Genomic DNA, 12,073 nt, shown 5'->3' on the forward strand with positions numbered 1-12,073 from the left:
ACGCAATTCATTCTCCATTGGCTCCATTGGTTAGGGGAATTAACTGTGAAGTGCAGGCATGGGGCGGTGTGAAAAGAGGGATGGGAATGACCCCACACTATCGGCTGTATTTGTTATGTGGTCACTGAGCTCGCTGGGCAGGGAAGGGTGGGTTTAGTGAAGAGGGTAGAGGTCTTTCATTTTCACTGATAGGGGGCTCAGACATTGAAGGAATGACCAAAGAGCGAGGAGATCCAGTCAACTTCAATTACGGCCCCTTGCAGTTTTCCCAGAGGTGCACTATAGTGCTTTTAAGGGGGAATCAATGAAGTGACAAATTGTTGTGGACAGCAGCCTCTTTTATTTGTTGTGTTGTTGTATGCATGCCTGGATGCTACTCTAAGAACGAGTGTGTGGGTATATTTGTCTGTGTGTGTCTGTTTTTTTTTGGCAGGCATTTATACAAATGTGCAGCACTCTCCATTTCTGATAATTGAATGCTTTGGTCCATTTGTGTTTTGGTGGTTTATTTTCTGCCAGTGGCCTTAATGGCTTGTTATCTGTCTAAACCTGTTTTTAAACGCTCACTAATGGGTGTTCACATGCATCACCCTCTGACGCTCAGCTCCGCCGCTCTCTTTTTATCACACAATAACAGTGTTAAGGTTTTTCTCAAGGTTGTTTTTGCTTTGTGGAGCCCCTGTCAAACTCAAGGATGTCTGATGGCGGATGAGTGCCGACTTGCTCCAGTGTACTGAGATACATGCGCAGCTGAATTAATTGAGTGGTTTTAATAGTGCAACGCGTCCATATGAAGCTGTCGGAGTGAATGCTTTGAGTTTGAGGAGATGAATTCTGAGAGATTGTTGGTCAGGAAACTGGATAAACACTGGTGTTTGCAGCGTGGCGGAGCTTGGCAGTACAGCAGTGGGTTTAGAGGAGTCACAAGCTTTATCAATAACCTTTATAACACAGATATTGATTTGTAAAAGTGAACTGATATTATTATTGATTAATGTAAGACTGATGCATGAATCCAACGGTTGGAAAACATCTCCTTTTATTCACAGGAGTCACTCTTTTCAGACGCTCGATTTTTCTCACTGACATTCTCACACAAGAAAACATGAAGCATTGTGAACACAGCCAAGGCCAAATACGTTTTATTGTTATTTTTCTTGTAGTCTCTGTTAGTTAAGAGGCTTCAAATTGCTGTGGGTTTGTTGCAATTTGAATTTCAGCTCTGCAGCTGTAAATGTGTACATCTCTGTTGCCCTTGAGAATGAGCCACATTGTGTTACATGTATTTACAGTGGGACAATGTGTAACCTATGTTCAGGAGCTTCATACATACACACCATAGACTGTATAAAATATGGACGTAGTATCCGTGACGTCACCCATCTGTTCCTGAGAGCTGTTTGGAAGCAAATCGACGGCAGCAGCCATATTGGTAATGCGGAACTCAACTAGGCAGAGTGTGACGTAATGTGAGTCTCTTAGCCAATGGCTGTGTGTTGCCGACCGGGAGTCACGTCAGTCATGTCCTTATTTGGGCAAAACTCATAATCTTAATATCTTCTTAACAATCACGTTAGAAAAAAATTCACCCCCCGTACAGTGTGTGCCATTAGAGAGATTAGCGTTGTAGGGCCAAGCCGTTTTTTGAACCAGGCTGTAAACATGTTTATTAATGCTGCAAAGATCGTCTTTTTCCCATTCATATCTATGTGGTTTCCGGTGTTTCTGCAGCCAGCCTCAAGCGGATTTTCGATGTATTGCAGTTTATATCACTTCCGCATTGGCTTCATCGTTTGAGACCGGAGTTTGCCGCTTGATACACACACACACACACACACACACACACACTCTCACGACTGGTGTCCGTAGATCTGTAAAGAAACAAGAGACGCATCCTGTGTTCAGTTTTTTTGGGGGGGGGGAGAGAGACAGGCTGTCTGTGATTTTAGAACAAATAACACCAGGATCCCGATTTGTAATCTCTGTAATGATAATCGTGTGGGCGACGAGTACCATATTTTGTTCGAATGCAAGAACACAAGCATTCTGAATAATAGAAAGAGGTTCATACCCAGGTATTATTCCCAACGTCCCTCTGTGTTTTAATTAATTCTGCTTTTGCAATCAGATAAGCCAAAAGTTATCTGTAAATTAGGAGCTTTTCTGAAGAATGTCCTTCCTTTGTTTAAGTAAGATCTGCTGTACTTCAAACATGCCGTGTGCCATCATTATATTGTTTTGTTATTTGTAATTTATGTTCTGCTCCATACCATGTGATCATGGTCTGAGCATCAAATTAAAATAAAAAAATGTAAACGAAAGGAAATGTGTGGAGCAGAGAGTGAGCGAAGACATGCAGGAGATGGTTGACGAGCCAGGAGTCAAACCGGTGACCTCTGCGTTGAGGACTATAGCCTCTATACGTGGGACGCTTAGACCGCTAGGCCACCAGCGCCCTGGAGATGCATTCTTTACGGATGGACAGAAACCTCATAGAACTGTAGCCACGTCTCTTGTGTCAATGTCATATTTATATGTAAAATGAACACAGTTTAAAAACAAGTTACAAATTAAAGAGGAATATCACAGCAGTAACCTAGACTTGAGGAGAGATATCAAACTCCATATCAGACCATCAAGACAAACTAACTGTGTTTCTTATCAAACTGATAAATCTGACTTTATATAACCAGTGGTGGACAAAGTACACATCTTCATTACTTAAGTCAAAGTATAGATCCTCCAGGTCAAACATTACTCCAATACAAGTGAAAGTTGCTCTGTCAGATTATTCCTTGAGTTAAAGTCCTGAAGTACTTGCTTTTAAAAATACTGAAGTATTCAAAGTACTTCTAAAAAAATATCAAAACATTGTAGTTTCACAATACATGAATTCAGTCAAGACTACCTAGGAGTACATTCTGTTACATTCTGTTTATTTAGAAAAAAATACTTGAAATCTCTAAAAACCAAACCATGGAATAAAAACAGACACTAAGTTACTCCAAGCACAGACAACTAAGTTTGTTATGTTCATCTGTAATAAGTTTCCCCAAAAAATAATACTCAAGTAAAGAACAGATACTCAAAAAAATGTATTTAATGTATTACTGTTCACCACTGTATATAACCATGTCTTAGCATTAGTCTTAGTCTGTGCTGGACTCCAGCGGCAACAGCTTCTACGACTCGTCTCATCACTATCACCTCTCTCTCTTACTCCCCTCTATCTGTCTTTCCAGACCCAACTCGGTCAAGGCATGATGGCTGTCTAACATGAGTCTGGTTCTGCCTGAGGTTTCTGCCTGTTAAAAGGAAGTTTTTCCTCGCCGCTGTAACTAGCTAAATACTGCAATGTGCAATGCTCAAGATGGATTAAGGTGGGGTCAGACTGAGTCTTACCCTGTCTTGAAGTTGGGTCTCTGTTCATAGTTTGACATAGAGTGGTCTAGACCTCCTATGTTTGTAAAAGCGTCTTGAGATAACGTTTGTTGTGATTTGGCGCTATACAAATAAAGATTGATTGATTGATTAGCAGAATAAGAAGTTCCTTTAAATCATACAAACTCAATTTACAATCAACATACGTAGGGAGCTGAATTGAAAGAAATGACATATTAGCTAGTTATCAGCAAGATAGCCTATCTAACATGCTCTCATACTGTCTCTGCAAAATCTGCTGCAGAAATTCACACCTTTGTTCACATATTTGAAGTGAGTATCAGGTGGGAATATAACAAAGGGGAGGAATACTGCAGGTGCACTAGGGATACCCTCAGGAATGAATGAACTTCCAGTCAGCTCGCCTATGTGCACATACAAAAGTAGAAAAGAAGCATCAATCAGTTAGCACTGACGCTGTTTTGCCTCCTTACTATCTCAACTGCTTGCTCAGTATGTTGAACCCTTGACCCACCACTATGCCCCAATGTGCTGTACATTGTGGACAAGTCTCATCTTCAACATGCATGTACAAGTGGCTTTTGAAGCTCATGAAGAAGTGTGACCAGAAATGACCCAGTGACATTAATACATGTCTGCAAATTTGAACAGTATTTAGAGTGTAAATGTCATTAGCTGTGCACCATTACACGTTCTGCTGTCCGTTGATAATGATGGTGATGATTTCAGATTCTATGACACTGATTGTGTTGGTGTCTGAACTGCTCTTCCCATTGTACAGTTTGTGAATACAGACCTTCCTCATGTTTTCTGTGTCCGACAGTCATGTCCTACAAATTCATGTTGATGCAGAAGTGAAAACTTAAAACGTGATCACAAGACATCAGTACGACAAAAGAAGACAAATAGCAAATGTAACAACGAACACAAAGAGGAGTCAGAGCTGCACAGTTACATAACACGGCGGTGAAGTAAAACTATGTGTCAAGTAGAACCTTACACAGTGTGACAATTGAAATCCAAAAATAGTATTCCCCTCTATATATAGCTGCATTTCCACCAAAGGAGCTTCCTCAGAGGACTCAGGACTTTTAGAGGAACTCGGTGTGTTCCCACCACAGGGACCAGGGTCTTTCTCCCTCAAACAATACCCTTCATTGGGGGCTTTAGTTTTAAAAAGAGGGGGCATTGTGTTGCCTCTTGCTGCTCTGAGCATTGATTGGTAAAGTACAGGTCTGGCTTTTTAACATGCCATTAGATTGATTTGAGACCTCAGTGGAAACACAAACAATGATGAAGCTTCTGAAATAAGAAGTCCAAGCTTTAATTGGTGGAAATGTTGCTTTATTATTATATGTGGCAAAGAGTTTGTATGCTGACACAGTGCTATGTGCTACCTAGACGTTTGCTCTGGTTAAGGTTGGTGACTGGTCATTAAAAGGAATGAGCATATCTCTAAGTGTTCTATCCATTGCATTTCAGCATGTGCCATTTTTCCTGTTTCAGTGTCTTTATGTGAATGTTGCATTTTTGGGAAATTGTTCTCATTTTTTCCTGACTGCTACCCAACTTGCACCCAAGAGGCCAAGATATTAATGCAACACATTTCTCTGTCTTTGTCTCCGCAGGAAAAGAAGAGTATGTCGCAACCTTCAAAGGATCTGAGTTCTTCTGCTACGACTTGTCCTTGAACCCGATTCAAAGCAGCAGTGATGAAATCACATTGTCATTCAAAACCCTACAGAGGAATGGACTGATGCTGCACACGGGCAAATCAGCTGATTACGTCAACCTGGCACTGAAAAATGGGGCTGTCTCACTCGTCATTAATTTGGGGTCTGGAGCCTTTGAAGCTCTGGTGGAGCCAGTCAATGGGAAATTTAATGACAATGATTGGCATGATGTCAAAGTAACAAGGAATCTACGTCAGGTAACAGTACAGAGGGTGATGCAGAGACTCAGTAAATGAATCAAAACAAATGCACTTAAATCATTACCATCATACAATATATCATTTTTCCCGACATTGTAATCGGATTGCTAAATTGAATCATGGTGGTGTATGGTGGAGATAAAACAGAACCGCAAGTGAGCAGGGACATCTAGATGTGAATCCAGACTTCTATTGAGTTACAGTTTGAGAGGGAAAAGAAAAACATTGCTTAGAAACCACATCCAAAGCATTAAGGGTCATTCAGATGTTGAGGTATGACATTTATTCTGGTTTAATGAGTAACAGACGGTTAACAGAGTGACGTAGGTTTTCTCATAAACAACTATCACTGGAAATATCATAGGTATTAAAGTGAAATTTAATTTTGATGGCTCTCCATTATCATTGCAGTGGGTATAGTCTCTATCAGCAGTTTTTTTTTTATCTTAAGTGAAGTGGTGGAGCCAGACATTTTTGATTAGGCTGGCCCAATGGTGCACAGACTTTAGTAAGGGTGGTTCAGGTGGGGTAAACATATGGGGCTTAACCCAAACCTTGTACATATTGTTTTACTCTAAAATGAAGAATCTAACAAAGAAAATGCTCCAAATTGAAATGCAAAGAACCTGTTTTTTTTTGTTTTTTTTAAGTTATATTTTTTTGGCCATTTTGCCTTCATTTTATAGGACAGCTGAAGAGAGACAGGAAATGTAGGGAGTAGAGAGCGGGGGAGGACATGCAGGAAATGGTCGACCGGCCGGGAATCGAACCAGCTACCCTTGCAACAAGGACTGTAGCCTCTGTATGTGGGGCGCTTAGACTGCTAGGCCACCAGCGCCCTGCAAAGCGCCTGTTAAACAAAACCCAAACAGTGGATTTCAATATGAGTGCTGCCTCTGTCAGGACAAATAGCAAATCATGGTTTAGGTGGCCACTGGGGTGACCAATCAGGTTCAGGGATGTCCATGGCCACCCAGTTGCTTTTGCTCTGCTGAAGTCAACTATATTCCTCTGACAAAATTATTTATCATTAAGCTTCAATTGAACTCAACTCAACTCAGAATGTATTGTCATTCATCTGGATAGCTTGTATACAGCTGAACAAAATTCTGTTTCTCACATGGCAGGTGCAAAGAAGTGCAAGTGCAAATGGAACGACTGACAAACTATACACAGACAACAAAGACAGAATATAAAAACAAGACAAAACAACAACATGAGGACAGACTAGAAAGGGCTGACTATGTGAGTTAAACTAAACTAAACTAAATATGGATAATGGAGTGAATAGATAAATAGATAAAACAGTAAGTGGGTAGCGCAGGGTGCAAATGTTGCAATATAATTATATTTTAATAAATATTAAAGCTAAACTATTGAATGGAAATAAATAGGCAGTAATAAATAACTATTAAAACACGGAGTAACTATTGAAACATAAATTGAATTGAACTGAAGTCAAGATGTTTGGAAAGTTGTCAAACACTATTTTTAAATTCAGAAATCAAGGTTTAGAGCTATTCTGTCAGACATGAGTTAAGCATTTAGAGCAGTAAGTCAGTTGTGAAGTTTCTTGAAAGTGTATAAACCTGTTTTCTTCGAGCGCAGGTGAAACCCTCCGTCAGCATTTATAGGCTTTAATTGCTCCTCTGTTTTTTTCTCTCAGATTTACATCTACATCATTAACTCTAAAGAGACTACAGATTGGAAGTGTTATCTGGTTAGACAGCACAAGATTACTGACGTTATAACTTCTTCAATTGAATTCAGCAGCTTGTGCCTTCAGGTAGTGTCATTCTCCCGTGGTAGTTTGTCTCGTAACCTCTGGAGCAGCCAGGGTATCAACAGAATTGATTTTTGCCCAGCTCACCAATCGCAGAGGAATCAGATGTGCTGAAGGAAATATGTAAAGCAGAGCCTGGGGCTGTAGAACACATGCAGGAACAGATTTCCCTGGCAAGAGCGAGGTCTGTGAGTGTTTGCGGCATTGCAAACAGATTCATTACTACTAATGTGTACCTGGTTAACACGCAGTACTTAGCACTGTTAGAATGCTGCATGAGCTGCACAAGGATCCTGATGTTCTGAAGAGACAAAAGCTGCTGACATCTATAAACATATTTCCAGCAACTCTCAAAAATAACTGGCTCCCCAGTGTCAGCTGATGTGCGCAACCACTGAGTCAGTTGTTGGTTGGAGTTTTCCATCCCTACTGGCTGAAACTGTAGAGGAGGCTCAATCACTGCTTCCACTGAAGTAGCTTGATATTTTCAATCTGAGTCAGAGGCTCAACAGGGCATGGAGTTTCCTTCAGCTATCTGGAGCCTAATGGCTACAAATAAAGGACTGAGTTGGCAATGTGGCATTTGGGATCCAACCCCAAGTGAACACAACACTGCTCCAGGTGACTCATGATGTACACCCAAAGTGGCCAACAGGGATGAAGAGAGCTATTGAGCCCACTTGTTGTGTAACAGCTGAGCTGATTTAGCGTAAAGCCTTGCTCATTTTAGAGCTGCGATTCAGCATTGGCGGCTCATCTGAGCTCAGGAACACTGGGCCATTCGTCCAGATACACTTGTGAGGGAACCACCTGGAAGCAGTAACCGCCTATCCACCTGACTGAAGATTCTAATCTCTTTAGGTATGATGCATTTAGATCATTTTGAAACAAGTCAGATTAAGGACTAACCTAAAAAACACTTCTCTGCGTACCAGAAAACAGAACTCTGGGGATCTCTGTGACGGATCAAGGCAGCATTTCTGTACTAACACAATAAAGACTTGCAATGGTCATGGATTGAGTGATGTTAAATCCAATAGTGCAGCCCTGGTTTTCTTTGGGACTAATAAAGGATTGCAGTCCTTTTTTTCAATTTACCCTATCCAGCTGTAAGTCACCCTGTCTTGGTGGTATTGTGTCTCATGGCAGAGACACTTTCCAGAAGCTCCTTCACAACCATCAAGAGATGGGGTCGGTTAATGGCAGAACATGACAAACTGGCCCTGATATAGAACATTGGTGCCATTTTTGGTCCATTGCATCATCCTGGGAATATTCAATCAGAGTATGTCTGTCCAGACTAACTTTGGTATGCAAAGATCGCTTGTGGTTGGTGCAGATCACTTGCCAAAACCGGAGGACCAAGGACAGGATGACATGACGGGTTATCTTCAGCATCTGCAGGGCTAGAGGTTTTCAGGGGCCTTTGGCTCTCAGAGATTTATTACTTCAGGCTTTTCCAGGCTAGCACTTCAGTTTAGACTATTTATTTATTCTGAGTTTAATGGAACAATATTTCTTTCTGTTCACCCGACTATATCAAACAGGTTATTTTGATCCACATTAAACGCCTGACTAGACAGTAACTCAAATATTTGCAAACATTAAGAATACATTCTCTATTTGTTTCTGCTCACTTGATGGGAAACGTTTGTCCTCACCTCTCAGTACCAACACTGCTTCTTTTGCATAATCAGCTAATTGATTATTGGCTTACCTAAAGGATTTGGCCATCTCGAACATTCATTGCATTCAAATTGTGAGAGAAAACCATGCATTTAGAGTGCATGCTCTGTGGGGGAATCCAAATTCCCATCCTACTCATTCTGTGTCAGGGTCTTCTTTGCTTTGTCTCATTGCAGTAAAGTGATCCTAAAGTTCATCAATAAGACCAAATGGAGGTACAGTATTGTATGAGTGCCGGAAAGTCTGTTACCGGATTGGTCTCCAGCCTCAAAGTAAAAGTCGTAAAAATACTTGAATCATGGTCTTGAACTTATAGGACTTTTTAAAAGAGGGTCAACTGATGTGCTTTAGGTATTCTTTCCTATGAACCATTTGATTTCTGTCAATCATAACCTGATGTCAGGGTTAGGGTGGAGGAGTTTTCTGCTCCACGGTGGTATGGTGTCATACAGAACATGGTGCACAAACACCATGAGGAGTCGTAGGGAGTCACTGGAAGAGCTCTGGCACCTCTTGTGGAGCATTCTTGTTATTTCCTTGGTCTGCTTTTTTCTTGTTAAACTTATTTTGCCCTTTTTCTCTATGTTACTAACATGCTTTGGAAACTAACTAACATCATTCATGGAATGTGTCATTCTACTAACAGTATGGTTTTTGCCGTTTAACAATGTACTAACAGATTAAGACCATCATATATTATTTGAGTAACAATCGTTATTCTGTTCACAGTTTTTAATTTCCTTTCTCCCCCCTTTTCCACAAAGCACTCAGGCATTGGACACGCTATGGTAAACAAACTACATTGTTCGGTAGATATCATTCTAATTGTTTCTTAGTTTGGGTTTGCCGTGTGTTTCTTTTCTTTCTTTTTTACTGTAGACGTCATTATCAAAAAAAGGGAAATTGCGGTTGGTACTCTTCTGCTTACTTTTCAAATCCTTTTTTAATTTCTTGGGTCATTCATTGGTTTCACCCTCTTTATTTCACTTGTTTCCTGTCCAATTCTGTTTGACCCACCTTTTTAGGAGCATCATTTCGAGCCTTTTGCATCAAGCTGTGGTTAATAATGAGGACCCCTCTCCTGTCTGGCTGGCCTGATGCTCTTGGGCTCAGCCAGTTGTATCCCCATTCACTTTGCATGGCATGCAATTTGACTACGTGTTGCAAATGTCACACTGCCCATTCGTCAATATGGTTGTGATGGTAGAGCTGTGTTTGTCGATGGCGCTTCTCTGCTGCTTTCTTTTTCCGTGGCTTCTCAGTATCCATGAGCTTTTTGCATGCATCTGACACTGACTTACAAAGAACCGGAAATACTAAAAATCCCAATCAAACATTTTTGGGAACATTTTCTTTTTGTGTGCATAAACAAAAAGAAAAACAAATGCATGCATGCTAATTTTTTGTCCAATACCCTCAGTCATTGTCCCGTACAAACTGGTGATTGTGCTTATCAGAGCATGTGCTCCCTCTCTAACCCAGTAGCACGATTTGGTTTCTTTTGTAGAACTGCTGGACGTACTAATATGGACTTATAACAGTTAACTAACCTAGATAACATTCTACTAACACCATTTTTGTGTCTGCTAAATTATTTTAAGTTGCAGTAGGTGCAATACTAACACTGTTGTATGGGCAGAATACTAACTCTCTAACTAGAACAGCATCTCTTTGAAGGCTTGCAGTCTTCCTACTAATCAAACTGGACAAAATAATATTAACAAACAAGAAAAAAGACACTGAAAACAGACATGAAAATGGGTTTCAGATAAAAACAAACAAACAGGGAAGTCTTTCATAGATGACAAGAAGGAAAGGCAGTAACTTTGCATTATCTAGGCAGTCTGAGTATAGCATGTTCTTTCCGTGTGCTTTTTCGTCTAGGTGACAATATCCGTGGACGGGATTCTGACCACAACAGGATATACACAAGAAGACTACACCATGCTAGGCTCTGATGACTTTTTCTATGTTGGAGGAAGTCCTAGCACAGCTGACCTGCCTGGATCTCCAGTCAGCAACAACTTCATGGGATGCCTGAAGGAGGTAAACACCACTGCTGTGTACACTCTGAGGCGGGTGGGTGGACTGGATATGACTGGCTTCACCTTAGGACTCCAAAACAGGCCCTTCCACCCACACACTGACCCTGTCTCATCCTTTACACTTCGCTTTAGTTTGTTTTTCTCACCAACTCTCACACATACTTTACTTTTCCTCTGCTGCTGCTCCTCCACTGTACTCATAATGCTATACGCACATGCACGTCAAGGGGTCTGGTGTAGCACAAAAACCAGGCATGAAGAACTCAGTCTTAGGGTGGAATTTATCACAGGCTTCACACAGCTCTGTCAGGAGCACTTCAAAGAGGAGCAGTGATCCTGAGATCAGGCAGTTGAATTTTCATGAGCAGTCAGGAAACTGCCTCAGTTAACACCTCACTATTCTTGCACTGGGGAATGTGCAGTACCAGACTAATATTATCTCAGAGCGCTTAAGTTGAATTATGACTATAATGTGTTGCACTGAAAGTAGTGGTTTGTGAATTCTGTGTAGGTAGCTCCATATTGATGCAACTGGGTCATGGCTCTCACCTTGAAAAACAGCACACACGTCATGGTGCAGAAGTGTTGTTTACTGCCTGACATACAGTATATGCTGCTGTGTGATATATATGCAGCACATATCATAATGTTGCACCCTATTCTCGCCTGCTCTTAAAATGGGATCTGTGTCTGGATAACAATCTGATCTCTCCTTAGCGTGTACATCTATATTGTTCACAAAGTTTTGTCATCCTCATTGAGCTGAAATCTCTGTCCTTCAGAGTAAAACATGTGTTTGAGTTATTTGAGGTGGCAACAAATAAGCTGTAGGCGATTGTCATTGTAGGTGTAAGACAGCATGCTTTATGACAAACCATCTTTGGTATTTTATTTTCTTGCAGCAAGGTCTGCGACCAACCTTGTCCATCTATTTCTTTTGAAATGTCTTCATGAATAGAATTCTTTCTGAGGACACTGTCCAGTTTGCTAGGACAGCACTGTCACCCTATAAAGCCCCCAAACATCCTGGGTCTGTATTCACATCAGTCAATCAATCAATCTTTATTTGTATAGCGCTAAATCACAACAAACGTTATCTCAAGATGCTTTTACAAACTCTATGTCAAATTATGAACAGAGACCAAACTTCAAGACAGGATCAGACTCAGTCTGACCCCACCTTAATCCATCTTGAGCATTGCACATCACAGTATTTAGCTAGTT

At 40.9% G+C, this 12,073-nt stretch overlaps 1 protein-coding gene across 1 annotated transcript in view; it reads left to right on the top strand.

Annotated features, from left to right (window-relative positions):
• The window catches only part of LOC117811937 (neurexin-1a-like), a 404,484-nt gene that overhangs the window by 144,880 nt on the left and 247,531 nt on the right, over positions 1–12,073 (top strand). The window contains exons 5-7 of the mRNA XM_034682434.1: positions 5,031–5,332; positions 9,569–9,592; positions 10,689–10,850. Coding sequence (XP_034538325.1) covers positions 5,031–5,332; positions 9,569–9,592; positions 10,689–10,850 — 488 coding nt within the window. The remainder of the gene's footprint in view (positions 1–5,030; positions 5,333–9,568; positions 9,593–10,688; positions 10,851–12,073) is intronic.

This window comes from Notolabrus celidotus, chromosome 4 (assembly GCF_009762535.1).
Source record: "Notolabrus celidotus isolate fNotCel1 chromosome 4, fNotCel1.pri, whole genome shotgun sequence".
NCBI lineage: Eukaryota > Metazoa > Chordata > Actinopteri > Labriformes > Labridae > Notolabrus > Notolabrus celidotus.